Source organism: Symsagittifera roscoffensis, chromosome 5 (assembly GCF_963678635.1).
Source record: "Symsagittifera roscoffensis chromosome 5, txSymRosc1.1, whole genome shotgun sequence".
Classification (NCBI taxonomy): Eukaryota; Metazoa; Xenacoelomorpha; order Acoela; family Convolutidae; genus Symsagittifera; species Symsagittifera roscoffensis.
Window position 1 is genome coordinate 37,535,668 of NC_087066.1, and position 24,662 is coordinate 37,560,329.

The following is a 24,662-nucleotide window of genomic DNA, read 5'->3' on the forward strand; positions in this document are numbered from 1 at the left end:
TTTGCCGTTCCTGGATTTGAACATAAATATATCGCAGGATAGGCGTGTAACTTGCAGTTGGTATCAAAAACCAACAGATACAGGGACTATACTGAACTATAGAAGCTGCGCCCCAACTCAGTATAAGCGTAGTGTTATCCAAGGCACTGTACACAGGGTTTTTAGGAGTACATCTAGCTGGGAGCAATTTGATAAGGCTATGGAAACTAATAGGGCGCAATGGCTGACAAATCAGTACCCTGAAAATTGGTCCGCAAAGGTGGCTTCAGACGCCTTGTGCAAGATCATCGAGGGTAAAGGCAAGCCCCTGGATAGTGACAGGGGTTTGTCAGTTCAATCACCAAAGGATGAAAAGCCCCCAATGCTGATGGTGCAATATAGAGGTAACCAGAGCCAATATTTTGCTAACAGGTTACGAAAATTAACGAACGTTCAAGTGGTTTTCACCACAAGAAAACTACAATCATGTTTACCATCACTGAAGTCAGCATTTTCTAATGACCTCAAGTCAAGAGTGGTTTATAAACTGTCATGTAGTGGATGCACTTCCACCTATGTCGGACAAACTGTTCGACATTTGACCACTAGAATTGAGGAACATAGGAAAGCAGACTCACCGGTAGGCCTCCACCTTCAGCAATGCCAACTTGAGGGAAATAGCGCAGATCTTAGTTGGGAAATTATAGATAGGTCAAACAACCAAACAAAATTGCTAACACTAGAGGCAATACATATCAGGAAAGAGAAACCGGGCTTGAACACGCGCGATGAGTTTAGGAGCAGGGAGTTAACACTGAAAATTTAGTCCCAAAATATTTTTGGTTTTTTATTCAAAACGTACATGTCTAAATCGAAATTATGACTCAGAAACTTCCAGACAAATTAATTTTAAAATGTTTAATTAATTTTAGAGGTTAAAAGTATTTTAATCTTAATAGTAATTTAGAGGTCAACTGTGATTGGCTAATTTTTTATCATGATGGTTTAGAACCAAATTGTATGTGATTTATTGTAAATAACATTTGTAAATTGATGTTTTATCGTCATTTAGAGTAGTTTATTGTAAAAATCCTGACGATGCACATAGTTGCGAAAACGTTTGAAATTTACTTTTTAGCAAAAATTTCTTCAAAAACGTTAACATTTATTTTGAAATTCTTATAAAAGATTGTTCGTGTGTGTGTTATGAGGGGTTGATTAGTTTTTTTCTGTTGTTTTTTCAAGTTTCTTCTTGGTTTATAGGTTTCTGCTTTCTGATTTTCTGCGTTCTTACCGATTGTTAAATTTTCTTGCTTTTTATTTATTCTGTCGAGTTGGAGTTAGATATAGTTTTTTTCGACCTTTTTGAATTTTTTCGACGTAGCGGCTTTCTTGTAAAATATGTAAGTGGTGCGAAGCTCGGCTTTGCCTCTGTATTCGATGCTTGTTGTCTAGCTGCTGCTGATTGGACACTTCTTTAGCATAGCAAATTCATACAAATTTTGAGAATTATTCAGCGATGGCAATTTTCACAAATAGTATTGAGAAAAAACCAAGCCATATAATTGTCGCGAGAGTTATTTATCCTGGGAGTCAAATAGTGCAATTTGGCTGGGTTCTTACTTCAATGTCATGATTGTATTAAAAACAATAGGCTGTGTTTTTGGAATTTTTTTTGAAATAATTAATTTCTGATGCATTCATAAAATTATTTAATGATTAATTTAGCAAATTCTACAAAATCAATTTCACCGTCTCCGTTTTTGTCTGCTATCAGTAGAAAATGAGCTGTCTCTTCATCTGACATAGGCCGTCCAATTTTGTCCATAACTATCCTAAAACAGTTAACCTGAAATTTAAAACTTGAAAGAAAAGTATTAACTCAAAACTTTATCACCAGCATACATGCAGATAGTTACCTGAGTTCTTCTGGCGACAGGTAACCACTTTGATCGGTGTCCATAACCTCGAAGGCAACCTTGAGATCATTGAGAAGGCTCTGGAATTCTGATTCGTGATTAATGTACAACTCAACGAATTCCATGAAATCGAGAACTGCGTCACCTGAACAGAGGGGGACTTAAGAAAACAGTTATGAAATTTTGAGTTCTAAAGACACTGTTCTATCCCTTTGAATCCGCCAATGTAAAGACTAACGACAAACAAAATGAGAAGGAAGACTCTCATGAAAAGAAGGCTCTCATTAATTTTGTTAGTAATGAGTGAAGCTTACCACTAATTTACGTCAGTTTTTTGTTTTTAATTTCGAAGTAATTGAAAGACAATAAATTTGATGGAATTATCTCAAATCTTTCCAAACTATTTTTTCGGGGCTTATTTTTATCCCTAATATATTTAAATGCGGTCTTCACTATCTCGCCATCTTTAAGCTTTTTCAACGTATAATTTTTGCATATTAAACGAAAGAGTTTTTGCAAATTTCAGCTATATCGCATATTGCCATGGTTAATATATATTTTTTCGATTTTCCATTTTCAATTCAGTGTTCATTTACCGAGTTCAAATTAGCAACCCAATAGTGGGATGCTGTCTGGGCTGTCAATTATGAATGCCTAAATCTTCTTAGCTTACGAGATACGACGAATTTCTGTGATTTTTCAGAAAACTCTAATGAAAAAAAATTCACAAAATTTGAAATTAGTAACCCTGTAGTGGGGCGCTGTCAGAGTACTCTCAAGGATTGCGAAATTGCCTCCAAATATGACTGTTCAAATCCTTGCAGTTTTCGAGATATGACGTGTTTATGATTTGTTTCAATGTTTCAGAAAACTTATCTTTTAAAAAATCAAGATTTGAAATTCCCACCCTTGTAGTTGGGTTCTGAGAGGGTACTATCACCAGTTCTAAATTGCAAATTTTGCGTGCAACTGCAACTGCTCAAATGCTGTTAGTTTCCGAGGTGTGACGTTTATTAGGTCTTTTTTAAAATGTTCAAAAAAATTAGATATAAAAAATTTCAAAAAATTTGTTGTTTTCATCTTCATAGTGAAGCTCTGTCAGGGTACTACCAGGGGTTGCGAATTGTTCCTCCAAAATTGACTGCTTACAACCCTTGTAGTTTTTGATATATGACGTGTTTCATAATTTCTTTTAATTTTTTAGATAAGTTTCAAAAGGTTTGAAATTCCCATCCTTTCAGTTGGGTTCTGTGAGGGTACTCTCAGGAGTTCTAAGTTGCAATTTTTGCGTCCAATTGCGACTGCTCAAAAGCTTTTAGTTTCCAAGATGTGACGTTTAGGTCATTTTTTTAAACGTTCAAAGAACTTAGATATAAAAAATTCCACAAGTTTGAGGCTCTGTAAAGGAACTCCCAGGGGTTGCGAATTTCGCCTCCAAATGTGACTGCTCAATTTTTTTTTTCAAAATTTAATTTTTTTTCAAAGTTTGAAGTTCCTAACCCTGTAGTTGGGGGCTGTTATAGTACTCTCAGGGGTTGCGAGTCATATCTCGAAGTATTTCTTCTCAAATTTTTGTAATTTTTGAGAAATGGCGTTCTTATGGTTTTTTTCAAAAAAATTTAAAAAACTTAATTTTGAAATTTCCAACGCTGTAGTTGGGTACTGTGAGATTACTCTCAAGAGCTGCAAATCTTGCGTCCAAATGCGACTGCTCAATTGCTTTCAGTTTCCGAGATGTGACATTTTTTATATAAGTTAAAAAAAATTTCAAAGAACAAAAAAATTCACTAAGTTTTATGGTTTTTCAAAATTTGAATAAAGAAAGCTTGAATAAAAAAACTAACAAAATTTGAAATTACCAACCCTCTAATTGGGTGCTTTCAAGGTACACCCAAAGGATGCAGATCGTATTTCCAATATATGCGGTTTTTTCATGAGTTGTCAAAATTAGAAATCACCAAAGGTGCGCTACGCGCTAGTTATCTTACATGCTGAAAATACAAGATGAGAAATTGATGCAAAGGACCAAATTGACGCCCCCTAAAGCGTTCTAGGAGAGAGAATGTTAACTTTTGTTTTATTTGAAATTTTTAGTCAATCAAAATCGAGTAGTTGATACGCAGCGCTAAGCAGTTTTGAGTGGAGTGGAAAATCTAAGAAGGTAGATGAGATTTTAAGTTGATCTGATGCAAATAAATTAACCATTTTTGTCGCAGTTTTGTAGCATGCGCTGAATGAAATTGCGACTCCACGCCTTGCCGAGACAGTTGCTGACGAGTGCCATCTCGGGTCTACTGATGTAGCCTGTCTCGGTATGGTCAAATATTTTGAAGCACTCACACATCTCTATCATCTTGTCTTTCCCTGAAGCCAAAAAACTTATTAAATATAATAAAGTTATCAAAGATAGCAATTTAGTTTTGCATGTCATGATTACAAACCCAAGATGGCAAGCGTACTGCCATGCCAATTGGTCAATTCCCTTTTTTCAACTAAAGTAGCTCATTTCACTATCTTAAACCAATAAAAATGATTAATGACTTCAAATTCCAAAAGTCATAGAAAGCTGTTTTTTTGAAATTTTTGCATTTTCTGCTGTCAGCATATCTGATGCTCTCCCTCATACATCTTTGTAGAATTTAATGTCTGCTGATTGCCGAATTTATGTAGAACTGTTAAAACAATGTGTCTAATTACCCTGGCAATTGATTACAAGATTTTAGATCCGGGTAATATTTTTTTTCACGTGAAAATCGTTAGTTACAGAATTTGCGCGCTTCAAAGAGAGGTTACGCGCTTCAAAACCTACTTCATAATAAAATCAATGCTTAAAACGACTATGCTTGTACAATGCTTAGAACGAGAAAGGCCTGAGGGGAACAAACTTCATAACTCCAAACTTTTCATAACATCATTTTTTCGGCTGAACAGGCGACTACCAAAAGATAGTCGGCATAGTTACGCTTGCTAAATGTTGTTGCAATCATAATTTATCGCTTGCTGTGTCTTTCTCGAAATGTTTTTTTTTGTCAAGGAACATTGTGAAGGTATTCATTTAGGCTGTGCGTTTTTTCTGGAATAAGTTTAAAAATTCTCGCTCCAAGTTACTTTTTCGCGGTTTGTTATTTGATTTTTTCTATTCCGACCAGTGAAAGTGGCGATGAACTTTATATTCTGGAGCTCAATTTTTTCCACGCAATTCTGGCATCACTATAAATCATCCGAATAAGTTGAGTGATTAGACGGAACAGCCTGGCAGGTTTCGACGCCCTGAACCCAAAAACCCGGGCTTCGCGAGCAATCGGCGCTCCCTGTTGTCGGGAGGTTGAGGTTGTGCCATTTGCAGACATCTGATGCTATCTGTCGCGTCCACTATTTGAAAGCGTCACATCTGGACCCAAGTTGAGTGATATCATTATCCAGAGCAGTCTTGCGCCGATCGACAAAAGCAAAAGTTTTTACATTCACTCAACTTTAAGAGAGGAAATCAAGGAATTTCTTTTATTTAACCTAAGTGCACTCAGTAGAAAACTAATAAAAACAAATGGACTAAATAACCACACACAAAAAGCAACTCAATTTGAAAAAAGCAAAAAAATATATATTTTTTGTTTCTTTCAATAAAACTGGTCGTTAAATTTTGTGCTGCCCAGTAACTTGCAATTATAATTCAATTGATATTCATTTGGTTTTCAATTGATATTCGTTTGCTAAATGGAAGGTACATTAGCTTTTCAACTTACGTTAATTTTATCAAGAAAGTTCATTCATCAAAGATTCTTGAACTTCAATGATCTTTAAGGTGATATTTTTTTCATTGAAACCCAATGGCCGGGATTTGTTTTGATTAATTTTATCATTTTTCTTTGAGTCCTCCATTGACACTTTTTCAGCAGTCGGTTGGCTATGTTTACGAAATAGAGCTTCATTCGAGTTAATGGTTTGAAAGTTTCGGCAGATGTTTTTTTCAACATCTCATCTCTTTTCGGCTAGCTTGTAACGCTTTGTTTTTTTTTGTATCTCAAGAAGTACAAACCTCCGGTTCATCTCTGTGTAATTGTATTATTTCGTATTATAGCGTGTACTATTGTTATTTCGTAACCTAATTTGGTTGTTGTGTTTTTAATGTTCTTACTTCTATACACAAGCGTCAGCTTGGTGTATTGTTACGAACCTTCTTTTTTCTAAACTAACTCGCAAATAAAAAGGTCCATTAAAAGTGTTCACTTATCTAGATTTTTCACTGTAGCATTGGAAATAGCATCTGCTCTGTTTTTTATGACTAGTAGTTGGCTATTACGTATCAAGCTTCCGTGGCTGACTGGTTAGGTGTGAGACTCTTAATCTCTAAGTCGCAGGTTAGTATCTCAGACGTAGTCTAACTTTTGCTAATTCGGGGCTCATTTCTACTTTTTCTTTTTGCTTTTTATAGAGCTGCTTTTTGTCGTGTTCTCGATAGTGTTTGCGTATCTTCGCTTTGTGTGAAATTTTGCCGAAAGACGGATTACCTGATGTGCAAAACTTTGATTTTTCATATTGAAATTTTTTTTCAATATTTTTCTTGGATTTGTTTTCGGTTTCTACTAAATAATTGTACCTGTAACAACAGAACAGAATTATTGGGCATTTTTTTTTCTATTTAGTTTATAAGATATGTCATTTCTGCTTTTTAAATGCTTTTCTGTGAAACGTGTTGCAGTTTTGGGCTTTTGCATTTGATTACATCGTATCGACTGGCTTCTTTTAAACAGGGTTTGTTGGTATGAGCGGTTTTGTGATATTAAATTATAAGAAACATTCATACGAAAGTAAACTTTTTCTGATAATGAATATAGATTTTTAAAATCGATTTTTTTTAACGCTGTGTATATTAGGAAGCTAGTTAACAACCTCCGATATTTTCACGTTTGAATTCATTTCATTTTACCTTATATTTTATTTTGATTGGAGTTTGGTTTGCAAAGATATGCGAAATTTTCCATTGCCTTTGTAAAAATTTATTCCAGTAGGTTTTTTACGGTCGAATGACAGAAGGACCAAATGCGCTTAAGATCTCAACGAATCGACGCCTTTTAAAATTTCCACAATTGACTGTTTTCCTGGCTTAATTTTTTCCAATTGTTGACAACAGAATTGTGATTGGCGCACTAAAGAATTTAGCCTTTCGTTCCTTCTGTGATGAAGGGTTCACCGTCTGTATCGACTGCAGTTTCTCAAAAATCTTGACACCCACAATCTTCATATGTTTTTTCCTATTGTAGACCTATTTGTCTATGATTATTGAAGAGAACTGACCGTAATCAGATATATATCTCTGGCAGTTTTTAACGGGAACTCCCCAGTCGCTGAGATCCTTGGACACTGCCTCCCACTTTCGAGCGCGGATCTCCTTCAATTTGTTCGCGGCTTTCGCAGAAGTCCTATTTTCTTTGTCCATTTTGCTACAATAATATATAAATATAAAATAAAAAAATAGGTGTAAAGAAAGTAATGTTACTAACATAGTCCCATATTGGAGGAGCATCGATGAGCATCCCATATTGGGGGATCATCATTTTTGAAAATAGAATTATCGTTTTAGAAAAAAAGTGGATTTCATAAGTAAGTTCTCATTTTCAAATTTGGCTTTAATTCCCTCTTGTTACAAATTTTTAATTAGTTAATAGATACTTTTCTTACCTTCTTTCTGTTGGCTTAGTTTCCCCTCTTGCTACGTTGAACATCGAATCGTTTGAGTATTCTACAGTGCAGGATCAAATATGGTTTTTTTTCTCAAGAGGCGTTTGTTAATGTAATGGTAAGTAGCAGGAACTGCCGGTGAAATGGCTACCTACAGTGAAAGAGTCCTCAAAAATGCAGACGTCTGTTGGCCGAGGGATTTGAATGTATTTTTGAACTAATTCGATTGGAAGTATTTAGCTATGTTTTGTATTTGAGGCTAATCCGATTGTACATATCATCTGGCGTATTGATAAATGAATAGGCGCTTGAATTTGACTGGTACTCGGTTCTCCATCCAAGAAGCAGATGTTTGGTTGAAAGGAACATGATCCGTCAAAGTCTTTTTGTTCTTCACGAGAGCTTACCTCTCATCCTTATTTTTAGCTTCCTCTGAACTTAAAGCTAATTATTGCTTGTTCACCAGTAAAGTGGTTCTCTGATTTTTTATGTGAGACTCAAAGTTTAAGTTCGAATAATTCAAATCAAACAAGGTTTTTTGTTCCGACCTTTCAAACGAGTTGGAAGGAACTAAATTAAAGTCTTTTTGTTTCCCGCTTAATTTTAGATGATTTTTTTTACTTTAAAATATAAGGAAGGCTCATTAATGTTTTGAATTGCTAGCGCAGATTTTTTCCTTCTTTTCAGATCTCGTTACATTTCAGACCAAATTGAAAGCTTGCGCGCTGTTTTGGTTTCTAGCAGGTTTCGTCCATTTGCAAAAATTTACTTCCCGTTGAACTGTCGGTGGGTACGGGTTGGCGTTATCTGCCAGTAACCGCCATTCGTTTTCAATAAAAGCTCTTGTTCCGGAACTGGCAAGCGTGCAACGCGTATCAGCCCGATTGTATGAGTACATTCAACCTTCCTAATTAATGGAGTAACAAATGCAAGTTTAATCAATCAATGGGACAGCTGATGGTTTAATAATTTATGAAATAATAGGGCAAAATTTGTCGGGTGAAATCTGTTTGCATCATGCATTTAAAGGTCGTATACTAATACTAAAACCAGTAGATTTCACGTTCCAATTTGAAAAGAAATGTTTTTTGAAGTCTGATTTTCGATATTTTTTCTTGAAATAATTGCGAGGCAACTAGTTACTTTCTGTCAGGCTTGTTTCTGCGATTTCAGATGTTTTTGAGAAACTTGAAATTACTAAACAACCGGGGCGAATGTTGATTTATTTATTGTTTTTGTATCTAATGAGTTCTAAGAAAGTCATCATGTAAAACTGTCAAGTTTGAGCGAGCATTTCGAAGCAAACACTAGTTCTTAGGGCGTCAGAGAAAGTGTTTCAAATTTGCAATAATTTCGCATTTTTTTGTGAACTTAAGCTTTATTCTGCGTAGAAGCTTTTTTTTTATGCATAAAATGTGCGACTTGTGTCTGCCGTTTGTGCGTGTGGATTGAAGGCATTTTACAAACGTATGCTTGCCAGTTCGCTTCTTGGAAGCGCCTTCTCTGGAACCTAAGTTCGTATGTGCGCGTGGTTCATTTCAACTTGACTCGCTTGGCCCACTTCGGTGACAAATTAACGGTACTTGTGAAAGAATATTTATGTTGACTTCAAGCGTTATCATATTGAAGCAGGTGTATGCTACTCTCGAGGCTAAGGTAGGATGGCAGCGGTATGAGTACGGATAGTGCCATCAGCCGCCGCTCTTCCTCGCTGACTCAATTAAAATCGATGCTGGCTTACACACTTATGAAGTGCTTAATCCCAAGCTGCCATCAAAGCCATGCAACTTATTTTCGCGCATTTTCCAGTTTTTTCTATCTGCTGTTATGCTTAGACGCAATACCATGTGTTCTGGAAATTTTTCTGGGCTGCTGTTAAGATCTTCTGCAAGCATGTGCATTGCAACCGAAGTACGGTATCCACGAAATAGCGAGGTTCCGTATTAAACACACTAACCACGACCGCCATTTTGATTCAATTTTTTACCCAATTCGTTGATGATTCTCATTCTAATCTTCGTTAGCTCGTGCAATAATCGGAATTATCTATGCCTCATACCATGATCGTGTAGGCTGAAAATAACTTATATGATTGTGGTACGTCTTGGTTATTTGGTACAGCTTTGAGTTTTTTTTGACTGACTAAAAGGCGGTGAATTTTTTGAGTTCCGACCCAGACAAAAAATCGACATCTGCTAAAATTAATAAAAATCGCTCAATTCCACGCGGAATTGGAATTTCTATGAATTGTGGAAGTGTTGTGGAAGAAGACAATTTGTAGAAAATGTATCTAAATTAAATTGCTGTATTTTTCCATTATGTATTGTATATTTATCAATTAGTTTGCTCTATGATACAAAATTAAAAGATAAAACTCAGACATTTGCTTGAGTGAAACTTGGAACAGAACTATATCAGAACAAGTATTTAGGTATAAAATCATCAACAAGTTTCTTCATTGGAATTTTGTTTGGTGTGATTATTTCGGGGAGCTCATGTGAATAATTTCCACATCATTGAAGGTAGTTGCATACAACCGGAAGTCTTAGTCGGCAAATTACTGTGTCGACTACAAGTCGCTCCTGTTAGAGTCACATTGACATTGGTGCTGCCTTCGGGAAGCATCAAAAATGGATCGATTTCGCTGTGTCGTTCAACATCCGTTAGTGCTTCCGCCAGGCAAAACTGCATTCCGGAAAACTCAGTGAAAACTTTAACGAAAGTATCGTCTGGTAATTGTCCGAATCTGCCAGCTCCGATGACAATCATGTTGTCGTGTTTGCCCTTAGACTGCGACATTTTTGTGATGAGAGATTCTGTGTTCGTGGAATCGACGATGAGGATTACCCTGTTCGCTTTGCAGTTGGCGGTGTCTTTGAGTAGGTGGAATGGGGAGTAGCGCTCGTTGTTGTTCACGACTCCGTCCTGGTTGAGATCCCAAAGTAGAAGGGACCCATCGTCGGCTGTCACTCCTGAGAGGTATATGACAACAGTATCTGCGCAGAACTCCCGATTGCAGACCTTTCGGATGCTACTTCGCATCTCGGCTCTGTCTCGGGCACCCCAGACGACCTCCGGTTCCTGGTTCTTAGCTCGTCGGTAACTCGTAGCGTTATTCACCAGGAGCCTTAGACTGTCAACGTGAAATCCTTGCTTAGTGAGCTGTTTGTACATTGCCAGAGCTCCAGTTTCGAGTTGTTTCCGTCCGTTTATCTCGTTCCAGCCGCCCGAAATTATGAACCCGTAGTCGCATATGATGTCATTCTGGCAAAGGTTAGTTTTCCTGGATTTCAGACAGACTGGGTGATCGGGTTGTTGCACACAAAGAGGCTCTTTTTTGTTTAACTCGGTTGGTTTGGGACAGGTTGCCGTAACAAGAACATCTTCGTGACACTTGAATTGCTGAGACTTTTTATGGTCTCCGTTTTCGTAAACGAGAGGCAAGTATCTCAACTGACAGTAGAGGTTTAAGTCCTGTCCGCATTGTTTCTTCTGAGCGAGATACAGACAGAATTTGTTGTAGAACTGACCCGAACGTTGTTCACATTGATTAGAAGAGAATTTATCCAAGAAGAAAATGAAGACAACGTGCGGAATGCTAAGTTCGGGGAATGGATCAATTCCAAGAACCATTGAGTGTCTGGGATCTTGCTCGAACCCGTTGTCCGGGTACGCAACTGTGTAGTTTCCCAATTTGCCCTCGTTGCTGAGGTACAAGTTCATCTGAGTTCGATGTGTTGAGATCTTGATGCGGTCGCAGAGATCCTCATCGAAAATGTACAGTTGGCGGCATGTTAAGGCGTCCAACATCGAAAATGCCTGCAGAGCCCAAATTTCGACTGGAGTTGCATTCGGATCTCGTTTTGTAATTGCCGAGGATCTGTTGACCGGAATAAAGGAAGCAATGAAAGCAACTAGGAATGCTATTTTGAGAGACATTTTTTAAATCGAATAGTTTTTGCTTTCGAACACTCAATGTGTTTTGACTAAAACAAAAAGAAGAGTTGAATATTTTCTGAAGCAATAGAGAACTGAAGTTTGGATCGGAATCAGTGATTTATGATTGTTGTAATAATTGAAGAGGTTTGAAGAAGCGATTGGAATTGACAGTTTCTGATAAATCTGGAAAGTGCGATTTGAGCGTGTGAGGTTTGCCTGGATCACCAATTTTCCAGCTACTGGAGGATAAGTGTCGGATAGTTTAATCCGTAATTCTCGATAAGTCTCGGCTCTAATCCGACTGGACTAATTTGGACTCCGTGACTGACTAATGTCACCAAAAGTTAACTGGAGTCTTGATAAGTTAAGAAGAGCTATTTGTAAGCGAATATCTCTTGCCACGTTTAGCAAGAGTTGTTTTGATTGACGGGGCTGAGTTTATTAGTTGAAGTGTTGTAGGTATAGTTTTGGATATTATATGGAGATTATAAATTGACAGGAGTCGAATTTGTTGTGACCGCCGATTTTGGTGACCGTTTTACTTAGTGGTAAGTTTTGAGATCATAAAGTTGTAAAGGTTTCCGGACTTAACTTTCGGAAAATTCGGAGAAATAGTTGTGGTGTTCTTAAAATTCCTTCCAGCTTTGAATTTCAATCTCAAGTTTGGTTGTAAGATGGTTTGGATCTGTTTTTTTTTCAGTTGATGTAAAACAAGATACAAGGAATTGAGTTGAAAGCTAGCAACTGAATTGAGAGGATATATTTTCGAATTTGAGTAAAGAGAGAGAAGCAAGTAAAATAAGGGAGGGAGCGGAACAGAAAGAGGGGGGTGGTAGTGGTGGTATAATTGTAATTGCTATTGTAGTGGCGGTGCTGTTGGTGGCAGGAGGGACGGTTCATGTCACTGTCACTGATTAGGCGGCTCCTTTGAAGTTCCCTTTGGGAGCTGTCAATCAAACGAGCTGTCGTGCGTCTCTCCAAATATTGACGGGAACTGACTGTGCTTAGTGGTGCAGGCGGCAACATCAAAGAGCCGCCTCTCAATACATCACCCCATGCACGTCCAATGCAGTTGCTATAGACTCTAATGCACTAATTGATTTACCAATTCAACCCACCGACCAGCGCCCCGGGAGTAGCCTTTGATCTTTTGAAAAATACCGCCCACCCTTCACAAATCCAAGAAAAACCCTCCCGATTTCTCCGCCTCTACCCTCTAAAGGGGAAATGAAAAAGAAAGAGATATAAAAGCGGTGCGGAGATGAAAGGCTCTCTCAATTCCCATTGCCCATCGTTTTTGAACTGGTTGTTTTTTCGCTATCAGTTTAGTTGATCATCGACTATTATTCCGATGACAGTTAACAAGATCACGAGTAGATTGTATGTCGAAAAAATCTCAAAATGAATCGAACAGTTTTGACTACCGCTGAGCTGACAATATGTCACCGGTGTACCATTTTGCTTCTAAATTATGACTCAAATTCGATCAATCAATGTCAGTGGCGTTTTCATTTCAATGAAGTTTAATATCAATGAAAGTTTTACGGAATGTGACTTTTTAGACGCAATAAAAAGCACAGATTGTTCCGACCAATTTTGAAATGACTAGAAGTGTAATGAGATTTCGATATCTTGCCCTGATCGTTTCGTGCGGATCTTTGGAATGTGTGGGAAGGAGTTTTGATTTTGGATTCGTTTTCCCCTCGCAAACGCACGTAATAAAAGTATACATGTGGGGACAACAGGGGCGGATCTAGGATTTTCTCAAAGGCGAGGCGGATTTTCGAAAATTTTGTCGACCTTTTTATTAGGTCGATCAGATGATTTTCTGAGCTTTCCTAAATCACTTAAGACCCCACTTTGACCAAATTTTCTGCGCCGCAGGAATGTTTTTGAATAAAAAAGTCCAAAAAAGGCGTTTTTAGGAAATTTTTGGAAAATTTTGACCAAAAAATTGCGTGTTTTCGGCGCACGCTCCCCCCCCCCCCCCCCCCCAAAAAAAAATTAGAATATAATGGCGCCTTTAGAAAATTTTTAAGGTCCGTCACCAAATATGGAATATGAATATCTCAAAATAGTACAAAGGGGGGACTCTTTGGGTCGGCAGGGGGTCGAATTCCTGAGGAGATAGCGTCCGCCCCCCCCGCAACCCCCCCCCCCCCCCCCCCACATAAATCCGCTGGTGGGCGACAAGATCAATTGACTTATCATATTGAAGTACCTTCAGTGGTGGTTCGAGCTGCAACGAAAAATTTCCAAACTTTTTTTCAGTGTCGACAAAAATCTGTTTGTATGTTTTCCCGTTTAGATCTATTTGCATGTTTAGATCTATAAAATATTGGCTTTGTTCTTGTTCGGTATGGGAAGAAAAAGCATTTATACTAATAAGTAAGCTATCGGAGCAAGTGAACATCCCCCAAAGCCATGGGGGATGTTAATTTGGTTCTGATTGGAAATTTTGAGTCAATCAGATTCGAGCATTTAGGTCGGGGTATGGAAGGATGTTAATTTGATCCACGCTATCGTCTATTCCGTCGAAAAACAACGCCTAGATAATCCAGAAATTTTTTTCTGTCAAAATGTGTTAGTGGCCAGAAACTTCTGTGTTGCCAACACTGAATTTTTTCTGATTTTAATTTTTTATCTTAAATTCCAAATTCTTAAAAACGAAGAAAACTCCAGTAGTATCACGCTGTTCACAACATACCACAATATTTGCAATGTTTTTGAAATTAAACAATGTTTTCGAAAATGTTTCAAAAGATAAATTTGAAATTTGATTGACCATTTGTATCTGGAGATGATTATAATGATAATTGATGCAGTTTAATGCCAAAGCGTGCTATTCTCTTGCACATTTTAACAGCATGTGCCATGTCATATTTGAAATTTGATCACAAACTTAACCTGTAAAGTGATCGATAATTGCAGTTCACATGTGGAGTCGTAATTGAGCTTAAAATTTTTATTTTAACTGAAAACTGAAGATATTCGATACTCTCAAAAACTACTCAATTTTTTTCATTCGATAATAGTTTCGAAGCATAACAAGATGTGGGGGAGCAAAAACACAATTTTTGGGTCAAAATTGTCCAAAAAGTGCCTAAAACGTCTTTTTTTTGGCCTGTTTTGTTCGAAAATTTGCCTGCGCGCAAAAGTTGGCCAAAGCAAGGTATTTTTAGTGATTTGGGCGATAGCTTGGAAAATCAATTTGGTCGACCTAAAAAAGGTCGACAAATTTTTTGAAACCTCCCCTCGAGAAAATCCTAGATCCGCCCTTGATCCTTCTAAATAGTCCCACCATCGCTTTTTCTCAAGTAAGGTCGTTATTAGGTACAATATTCTTTCTCATTCGCTTCGTCTTTGATATAGTTCTCTTCATGGGTGGATTCTCAACTTGGTGTCATAGGGAAAAATGTAATTGTTCTGTTGTCAAGATCCAATGAAAAAGGTCTTGGCTTAAAGAAAAGCAACGATGTGTATGTTAAAAGAACTACTTAAGTTGAGAAAAACTTGATACTTACCATCGTATCTCATGCCTATTAAATAAACAAATTTGAGCTCCAGTTTTTAAGCTTCAATTTTTTTAAACCAATTTTATTATTTATCGGATTCAGTTAATGTCTAATAGGGAGCGTGGCACATTGTAAAGATTGCAATTTTTCGGGGGGGGGGGTTCTAAAATTTGTCCAAAAACTGGGGCGGGGGTTCCAAAAATTACCAAAAAATGGCATATTTTGACTATAAGCATTGTGTCTTTTCAGGTGTTGAGTTGTTGCATTGTTTTTGCGGGTGTGTTTTGGAGTGTGCAGTAATTTTATGTGGCAATGAAGTCGTGGAGTGGCGTGCAGTTGCTCTGCTTCTCCTGGGAAGATGTATGCCAGGCACTCTGGCTCAGGTCAGTCGTCGCATAAAAGAACCAAGACCTCCTCACATCGCGTCCGGTTTTTTTTTTTTTTATTTGCCCCCGGCCTGCTCAGTGCAGGACCAACCGTGGGGGAGGGGGAGATGTCATCCATTTTGCCGCAGCCGGTCCCACCTTGAGGAGGCTGATGACACTGGGACCCCTCCAGCCGTGACCGAAGCGGGATTCGAACGCATGATCCTCGTGTTAAGAGAGATGTGCCTAACCCACTTGACCACGACTGCTCATAGGATAATAGTCGAGGTCGCGTCCGGTTTCCTCCTATTGCATTGCGAGAACCCGCAATCCTATGAACGCCGTAGGGCAAATCCACAGACAGGGTTGACTTGTAGAAAGATTAAGGATGTAAAGAGACAGGAGAAGCTTGTTCAGACTTTGGCAAAAAAGTACGACAAATAATAATCTTTTGCCGCATAGTTGAAATCGTAATACGACAATTGGCAACAAAAGACAACTGTCAACATTTAAGGAAAGAGACAACTCATAAAAAATAAATAATTAAACTTATTTTTTACTACAATCGAGATAAGCGACAAACACTGATTCTCGGGCATTATATTGCTCGTGCCGAACTTAACCGCAGCGAAGCAAGCAGTCGCTACTTGGCAAGGCCGAGTTTTGCGAAAGGTCTTTTGATGTGATGTGTTGCGGTACCGGTTACCATGTTATCGCGCTTAAAAGATTATAAGAGTTTTCGACTTTCTTGAAAAAGACTTAAATTTGACATTTTGTATGAAATTTTTAAAATCTAAGGCAAAATTTCCGAACCACAAAAAAAACTACTGAGATTTGATGCGCACTTCCGCCAAGTCTTTGAAAATCAACTTTTGATTTTTGAACATACTCACCAACGAATAGTGTTTTTGGGAGCGTTTTCATACCCACTTCCAGCTTTCTTTGAAAAAAAAAATATGGAAAACTATTTCGGATCATTATCAAAAAATATGTCATAAAATGGTTTCCGTATCACACGAGTCATAGCTATACAGATGCTGCAACTTGCAAAAAAGGTCCAAAATGGTAGCGAGTAATTAGCAACAGATTTTGCTATGCTGCATGACTCGACCAGAAAATTCAGTAAAAGCCGTTTCTGTTCAGTGCTCTAAAACTGACTTCAGGTACAATATACGGCAAAACGATTTTTCTTCCGACCACTTCCGGAGTGGGAAGGAACTTTTGTCTAGACAGTTCAAAGACAAATAGGTTGTATATGCGGGCGAGGTAGCCGACTGTAACCAAACCGAAGTTGGGAAAGCATACAGTGGGTGCTTCTGAGAAGGAACTGTTCTGAGGGGTCGATGCTTGGAGGTGGTATACAATTGACTTTTGAGGGAGGGGTTTCTGCTAAGATCTTGGTTACGAGGTTTGTATGGTTTTGTTTGAAGGGATTTTTGCTGCTTAAAAACGAAAGTAGAAACTTCTTCTGAGTCGTTAAGATTTTGTGACGGGTTTTGGTCGGTTGAAAAGGCGTGTGTTGCCTTTAAAAGCAATTAAAATGGGTTGTCTAACTTGACGTGGTGGGGAATAAGAGTGATAAAATTGATGTGAGTGATGCAAACGGTATGTGGAGATTAAAAACCGAGAAGTTAGAGTCGTGGTTTGGGACTTCAGGATCTCGACTTCAGTGTGCAGGTGGGCAGTGGAGCTCATAAGAGTTGAGTCAATTATTACACGGAGGGGTCGATTTTGGGTGACCTGCATGTAATTAATCGACGTTTTACTGGCGGCATGCGCCCAGGTTGAGGAGGCTCGAGCTAAATAAGAGCGAATTAAGGCTTTGTAAGTTAAAGTTAGGGTTTCTTTAGACTGAACCGAAGAGGAACCTGCTAACGCTTTCATGACGTCTATTCTGTGACGAGCCTTGTCAGCAGGGCTCTTGCAGTGAGCTGCAAAGCATAGGGTCGGGTCAAAAGTAACCGATAAAGTTTTTGGATTTTTATTAAGAGTGAGAGGCTCTTTGTTCAAAAAGACATTTGGAAATTTGTTAAAATCTTTGTTGTAAGACAAAAGCAAGGTAACTGATCCTTTAGAGGACGCGAATGCTAGCTTACGAGAGGTGGAAAAACTTGAAAGGTGTTGCATATATAACTATTTAGTGAGCGCGTTTTTGTCTCAAAGTCGGGTCTTTCAGCAAAGGGGTGGAAATCATCTACGTATGAGCTGAGGCAATGATTGAGGCTAGGCTTCGTCCCTTTGTTTTGGACTACGTATCCTTATTCAACCCACTCTCTCTATCAGGGAAAATGGCAGATTATTCCTTTTTGTATTAGAAACATGGGGATTGCAATAATTGAGGTTACATAGTTTATGGGTAGATATTTGTTACAGGCTTGCAACAGTTAAAAAAATCTGTTTTCTTACAAAGCACGCTACGAATCCAACTTCCCTATTTGAGTTGGACTTTTTTGTGTTTAATTTCTCTGGTTCGCTTGATGGTGCTCATGGAGCTTAGCCACTGCTAAAGAACGAAGAGTTCATGAAGTTAGTTCAGACTCTTATAGATCGTGATGATTTTTTATTTTTTCTTTTCAGGAAAAATTTTCACTAGAATCATTTACCTTGGTTCGAATCAAATCAAAAGTCAGACGTTAGTTCGCGCATGTGGCGAAGAGGTAACACACCAGACCATAAAGACCAAGGTCAATGGTTCGAATCCGGCCAGCTTTTTTTGTTGACTCAGTTACCGAGGCACCAAATTTGCTAAAAATTTGGGAATTTTTACTCGAATTAAGAAATATTTCAGTGTATTCCGGTATTGGGCAAGTAAATGAAATCCAAGATGTTTTGCCTATTTTCTCGCTATTTTTTTGATTTTTTTTTCATGCTGTCCATTGAAAATTTTTGAAAATTGTGATTTTATTAATTCAAGGAGTGTACTGTGCAATAAGGGCTGTGCAATTAGTAACACCCATGCTTGAGACGACAAATCCCAGTTTTTTTTATTCAGTCGGGACCTGTTTTTTGTTGAAACTGAAAACTTCTCGAATATATAGGTTTCGTGTCTGCTAATTTTTGTCGGCAAACATGTTCGGTTTCTTTTTAGCCCTTTGAAAGCTCTTTCCAAGTTTCTAATGGTGTAATGAAAGTTTCTAATGGTGTAATGAAAGTTTCTAATGGTGTAATGAAAGTTTCTAATGGTGCTGGTTATTTTACTTCGGGATTTTTGTGTTTTTTTTGCAATTTTTTCAAAGTTTTTTTTGACAAAAAAAAATTTTCGTGTTGAAGATTTAAAAAAAAAATTTCATATTTGTTTTATTTGCTGGTAATAATAGTCATACATTTTTGTATCGCAGGTGATGCTATGCTACGCTTCGCCTCTGTGAAAAGTGCTGTTATAACTATGGAAGCCCATTCATACGTAGTAATGCTTGTATAAATGCCCTTAGATATGTGTGCGTTTTGTGAGTTCAATTCAAGTTAATTTGCGAAAGGGTGGCAAAATTCGCTACAATTAAAAATGCGTAAATGGCGCGAAAAAACGTGATTGATATCTGATTCTAAAATGGAATTAATTTTTTAAATTTCCCAAAGGAAAAAAACTTAATCTGAAACACCAGTTTTCTCAAAAGGGGTTAATTTTATCATGAAGTGTCAATCATAAATTGTTCTTGGCCTTAGGCCATATATTTGTTTCGCTGAATTTAGAAAATTGAGTTTATTAAAAAAAGTGTTTTTCGAAGTCTTTGCGTTCACTGACTTTTTTCAACTGTCTGTTGGCTATGTTTCTAAATTTTTCTTAAAAAAAACACTATAGATGGCGTAGAGTGGGTTTTTTTCGTTTTTGAATTTTTTATCAAATTTTTGTCAAAATTTAAAGTGAACTGTGAAAGCCTGGGAAGGCTATCTTTCTTCAGAGTTATCTGTGATATGTTTGCTTGTATTTGAAAATTGAGGCTTAGGCTGTGTCCTTAAACTGTGTATTTTCAAATTTGAGCTAATTTAGCTGCTTGAGTTTTCGGTTAGCAAGTGTTATCCAAGACTTTTTTGAATAAACATTTGTCCAAGAGATTACGGAATTATGTTCTTCAACTGTCGAATTTTTCGGAGACTTCAGTCTCAGACAATTTTTAGCATGTCTGCATTTTAGTATATGTGCTATTAGTAGTTTTGTTTTGTTAATTCTTAGTTGTTCGTTCAACTACATTTTGTGGAAAGTTCAATTTGTTTTTGCTTAAAAAGCGTAATCCGTTTATAATACATCGCTTTAGTCGTCAAATTTTGCGTGGTTAAATGTATTTGTCTAAGTGTGTGTGCTTTCTGTACGAAAAATAGCTTTGTTACCGCTTGGTAATTTTTTCAATTTTTATTTAATGCTGGAAAGAGTTTTTTTCCGCATATTCGAGACAAACCTTTGGTCGAAAATTCCGAAGAGTAATTTTTTTATATTATTATTTTGTTCAAACAATTTTTTTTTAGGATTTCGTTGCATTGCCTGTCGGCTAACTTACCATGCTGTTGTGATCCATTGCAAGTGGTGCGTAGTTAGGCATCGCTTTGCGTTAAAATGTTCTTGTAGTTTTTGACATGTAGTTTTTGAAAGGTTGTTTTTCAAAGGTGCGGTACATACTTTATCGAGGACTCAATTGGAAAGTTGCACTGTTTAAAGACTGCTTTAAAATAATTAAAGCATCTTAATTTTGTAACTGCTATTTTGAAATTGGGAATATTTGGTACTTATTCTAAAGCCAGCTTGTTTGCTTTGCTCTTTCAGAAAATAATCGGATGTTGTTTCCAGATAACAACTTTGCAGGCACCTGAAAAGCACTAATACGCTTTCACTAAATGGTTGTAAAACTAAAAGTAGCCGGTGGCTGTGCATAGAGCGCAAAAAGTTCTGGCCGCGGTAAAAAAATGAAATAATTCTTCAAAAAACAGCTGAATGAGTAAAGTTGTTCCAAAAATAGGGTCTTACTGTTAAGGTAAAAGTCAGGTTGAAAAAGGTCTTCAGACCAGTTTCTCTCGACACCAAATGAGGTTTTTTGAAATGAATTTTTGGCATCGGAATAATGATTTAAATGGTATAATACAATGAGGCTTGAAACCCATCAAGTGTTTAGTTAGTGTTTCAAGTGTTTGATAATTTTTTCAGTTTTTATTCAATACTGGAAAGTGTTTTTCTCCGCATATTCGAGACAAACCTTTGGTCGAAAATTCCGAAGAATAACTTTTTTTATATTATAATTTTTGTTCAAACAATTTTTTACCTTTAGTATTTCGTTGCATTGCCTGTCGGCTAACTTACCATGCTGTTTGGTAAACCTTACCAACAATTTTGCGTGAGAAAAAAAGCATTCAAGTCTTAGTGGTCGGATGTCGGAACAAAAAAATAATTAATATTAGTTTGATGTCCAGGTACCCCAACTCATACTCGCCACACGTGACCTCAGAAGACACTCTGCAGAGAACTTGGACTGCTGCCTCTTCTGCAGTTGTGAACACTAACCCCCCTCTTGCTGACTCATCAATCGTGGATGGGAGTGGTGGTGGTGTTTCTGAAGAGCGCCCTGCTCAATTGTACTCTGTGAGAATGTTCACTAAAAGGAGCATCGTTCCCCAGTGGGCCCAACGTATCACTAATACATCATTCGTACATGTCATCGAAGTGAGAAAAATGAGTGGATCAAATTTTAAGTGATTTTAAGGCGATCACCAGTTTAGCCGATGTTATGCTACTTTTAATACTTGCCTTATAAAAGTCTTGATATTTTTTGTATCTTTTTGCAGGAAATTAGCTCACGCTCAAGTTTGATTTTTTTTGCGGTTTGACTTACGATTTCTTTTTAAGTTCACTTCATTTTCTTTGTTAAATTAAGTCAAACTGAACTATCGAACAGAAAAAGTGGGAGTGTCACGAAAAACGTGAATGGCTTCTAGTTTCAAAAATGGAATGTACACCAGTGGACCAATTTAAGCGCAAAGTTGGGTTTTTATTCTCTAAAAGGACTGTTTTCAATGTCCATTTTGGACAACATTTTCTTCAATTTTCTGCGAAGTTTTTACATAGAATAAGAGAAAATGACCATGAGCAAAAGCTACCCTCTATGAAATTATCAATATTTGGTGTCAATGACTGTAATCCGAGTCTGAAAAGGCCAGTTTTCTTTATCTGCACTAAGTTTTGCATCGTAGTGAATTCTTTCTTGAATAAGCAGAGCAAAAAAATTGTTCATGCGACGTGAAACATTCCCAGTGAAAAATGGTTTTAATCAATGTGAAAACTTCACTAAACTCGGATGTTTCCTACTTTTTCACGCGAAGTAAAAAATCTTAGTGCAGATGAGGAAATCTGGCATTTTCAGACCCGGATTACATTGGTTAGTCTGTGAAACCAAACTCTGATACTTTCATAGAGGGTAGTTTTGATCGTTTGCTCTTGTTCATTGTAAATAACAAGAGAATTTTGCCTAAAATCGAAGTAAATTTTGTCCAAAATGGACATTGAACACTGGTTTTTTAGAGAATAAAACCTGCTATTGCGCTTAATTAAGTCACAATTGTTATTTTCAGAATTTCCAGAGGAATAAAAAAATTTCCTATCGATCTAGTTTTTTCTAAATCTAAATGCCAATCATGAGCAGTATTTAGAGAGGTTCAAATTGATATCTATTTTTGAAATGTTATGAAAGTTATTGAAGGTGAAAGGGTTTTAAAAATTTCAAGCAGCTTTGTCTGTTGGCAATGTTTTTCCTTCGTTTCAACTGCAATTTGATTGGATTTAATAACTCAAAATGTTTCAGCATTCCCTCGTAGACCGTAAGCGAAAACTATTCGTAACGGTGACTGAAAACCTCAACCAACGAACTTCAATGTGTGTGACTGAGCGTTGCACGTACTCATCTGCAACAAATTACAACAGAGAACATCTAATCGACTCTGAAAACAAAAACTCATCTCAGACCAAATCGCTTTCCTCGATTAACCCGAAGTCTTGGCTCTTTTCTCGCAGAACAACCGAATCCGAATCGGACAGCTTAGAAAATCTGTCGTCCAATGTGAAATCTCGGCTGTCAAATGTTTCGTCTGAAAGTTTGAAAAATTTTACAATTGTGAATCGCGAAGTTTGGGTCACGTCGAAACGTCCGGCAATCCGGACTGCTCTGGAAGCATTTGGAAAGCAAAAATACAAGTTGAACGTGAAAAAAACTCTTGCAGGGCTGGTAGAAGTATTAACTAGATTGCAAAAAGAAGCAAAACTTTACTCATTGATGTCAAATTTAAGATAAGGCAAATTTGATATTTACTTATTGCCATGTTTCGCAGTTACACGTGTAATTTACTCTTTTTTCTTTTTTTAGTGTGAGTAGCAGGGTTGGCAGAAAAAACAAGTGATAATTAAAAACTTGATTAAAACACTTTTTCAAACACTTGTTTTTTCGCGTTTTTTTCTACGGTTCTTTTTCAAAAAAAAAATAACAATCAGCTGATTCCGCAAAACATTCTAGAATAATTTTAGGCTCATGATGCGGCATTTATTATAGACATACTATTTTCATCCAATCAGCTTGAGAAGCAAATTGGCTTCTGAAAAAAAAACTTGCTTTTGCATGAGATTGCTCGAAGATAATTGACTAGATTTTCTGCACATGTTTTTTTGCCTAGAATCTAGAAAACGCTCCTATTTTAAAAAATTGCTGCATCTGTATGAAATGTTGCTTAGCGCAATGAATGTTTCTGATTTGCAACAACAAGAGGACTTGTGCTCTGCTGGTTTCAGGTCTGATCACAGATTCGACATAACCTTTGCTCCTACGTGCCCATGAGAGGAGCAATAGTCTTCAAACGGGGGATTGCAATATGCAATTGTGCCGAGTTGTATGCGCCAAATAGTTTCAAGCTGAGCGTAGTCTTATATAATGATGGTTTTTTTTCTAGCCCGAGCACCAAATATAAGTTCTCTTTTGGTGTCACTTATGAGGCAATAGCATTGTATCCTAATGCGGTTGCGATTAGCAAGCGTTGTTTACATATTTATTTTTGTAATTTTCGTCCTAATTTCACGTTTTTTTTTCAAAATGTACTTCGTTATCTGGTACGCACGCTTTTATGCAGTTTCTTTCCAAACCATGAGTTTTTTAATTCTTGATTCGAACAGTTTTTACAAAAGTTGAAAGTTGCTCTAGAGGTACATATTTTTTGATATTTAATAATTAAATTATTATTTTTTAGTTAAACAGGAAACTAATATGGGAAGCTCCCCTGCATAAGCGGCCACGCTCATATTTTTTAAAACAAAAAGTATTGGCCCTGGGATTAGTCAAATAATTGATTCTTTTACCGTTTTTGACTTTTCCCGAAAACTACCAGCCCACAGCTGAGGTTTTGAGTTTAAATGATTACCAGCTTCTGTGCATAGAAGGCCATGCCCGAAATTCTTATGCAAAAAGTTACGCCATCGGAAAAATTAAATTTTCATTTTTTTTTACCGTTCGGATTTTTTTCTCGAAAACTACCCTCTCAAATCTGAGATTTTGGCTTCCGTGAAAAAACGGGCTGTGTGAAACTCCCTTGTTAAATCGGCTACGCCCAATTTTTTTCCACAAAAGTTATGACCTTCGGAAAAGTCAATATTTGGTTTTTACCGTTTTTTGTAATTTATTGATTTTCTCAAAAACTGAGTTTAGGCGAACTGAGTTTTGGCAAAGTTGACTTTCTCCCAATTCTGAGTTTTTGTGCTCAATCGAAATAACAGTGTTTGTAAATGTCTTCTGCATAAATTGCTACGCCCCAATTTCTTGCACAAAAAGCTATGATTCTCGGAAAAGCCAAACTTTTGATTTATTACCTTTATTTTGAAGTATTTTGTCTTTTCTCGAAAGCTGCCCTTCCAATTCTTAGGTTAAGTGTTCAACCGAGAACTCAGGTTTTGGGACTATTATCCGCTTATGCGCCACGACCTTTTTGCAGAACAAAAGTTTCGAAAATTTATTGAAAGTTCTATTGTTTTCTTGAGTTTTTTATTCTCTCAAAAACTGCCTTCCCAAATCTGAGCTTTTTTGGTTTCAATCAAAGTAATGCAATGTGTGAAACTCCCCTGCAAAATCAACCAAAATCTAATTTTACAAATAAGTAATGGACCTCGGAAAAATCAATGTTTGTTTCTTTACCGTTTCTTGTACTTATTTGATTTTCTCTGAAACTACCCTCCCAAATCGGAGTTTTTGAGTTCAATCGAAATAACAGGTTATGTGAATGTTTTCTGCAGAAATGGCTACATTTTTTTC

The 24,662-nt window shown here is 37.1% G+C and overlaps 3 protein-coding genes across 3 annotated transcripts; 1 reads left to right on the top strand and 2 right to left on the bottom strand.

Annotated features, from left to right (window-relative positions):
• Positions 1–1,401: 1,401 nt before the first annotated feature.
• On the bottom strand, positions 1,402–7,697 carry LOC134845687 (uncharacterized). The gene is made up of 5 exons (XM_063862730.1): positions 7,578–7,697; positions 7,194–7,339; positions 4,101–4,262; positions 1,899–2,043; positions 1,402–1,814 (listed from the first exon to the last, which is right to left on the bottom strand). Exons 1-5 carry the CDS (start codon positions 7,619–7,621, stop codon positions 1,688–1,690), a joined length of 624 nt encoding a protein of 207 aa, XP_063718800.1. The 5' UTR covers positions 7,622–7,697; the 3' UTR covers positions 1,402–1,687.
• On the top strand, positions 4,274–22,731 carry LOC134845686 (PRELI domain-containing protein 1, mitochondrial-like). The gene is made up of 4 exons (XM_063862729.1): positions 4,274–4,286; positions 15,279–15,414; positions 20,794–21,043; positions 22,179–22,731. The coding sequence occupies exons 2-4, from the start codon at positions 15,344–15,346 to the stop codon at positions 22,662–22,664; spliced, it is 807 nt and encodes a 268-aa protein (XP_063718799.1). The 5' UTR covers positions 4,274–4,286; positions 15,279–15,343; the 3' UTR covers positions 22,665–22,731.
• On the bottom strand, positions 9,886–13,207 carry LOC134846451 (uncharacterized). The gene has a single exon (XM_063863810.1). It carries the CDS (start codon positions 11,514–11,516, stop codon positions 10,071–10,073), a length of 1,446 nt encoding a protein of 481 aa, XP_063719880.1. The 5' UTR covers positions 11,517–13,207; the 3' UTR covers positions 9,886–10,070.
• Positions 22,732–24,662: the final 1,931 nt, after the last annotated feature.

What these genes read in the sequence shown, in the direction of transcription:
- LOC134845686 (XM_063862729.1), top strand. Translation starts at nt 15,344, where the DNA reads ATGAAGTCGTGGAGTGGCGTGCAGTTGCTCTGCTTCTCCTGGGAAGAT. An exon ending in TGCCAGGCACTCTGGCTCAG is followed by an intron (nt 15,415 to 20,793) that starts GTCAGTCGTCGC and finishes TTTGATGTCCAG; the next exon opens with GTACCCCAACTCATACTCGC. An exon ending in CATTCGTACATGTCATCGAA is followed by an intron (nt 21,044 to 22,178) that starts GTGAGAAAAATG and finishes AAAATGTTTCAG; the next exon opens with CATTCCCTCGTAGACCGTAA.
- LOC134846451 (XM_063863810.1), bottom strand. Translation starts at nt 11,516, where the DNA reads ATGTCTCTCAAAATAGCATTCCTAGTTGCTTTCATTGCTTCCTTTATT.
- LOC134845687 (XM_063862730.1), bottom strand. Translation starts at nt 7,621, where the DNA reads ATGTTCAACGTAGCAAGAGGGGAAACTAAGCCAACAGAAAGAAG. An exon ending in GAGATATATATCTGATTACG is followed by an intron (nt 4,263 to 7,193) that starts GTCAGTTCTCTT and finishes TTTTGGCTTCAG; the next exon opens with GGAAAGACAAGATGATAGAG. An exon ending in CTGTCGCCAGAAGAACTCAG is followed by an intron (nt 1,815 to 1,898) that starts GTAACTATCTGC and finishes TAACTGTTTTAG; the next exon opens with GATAGTTATGGACAAAATTG.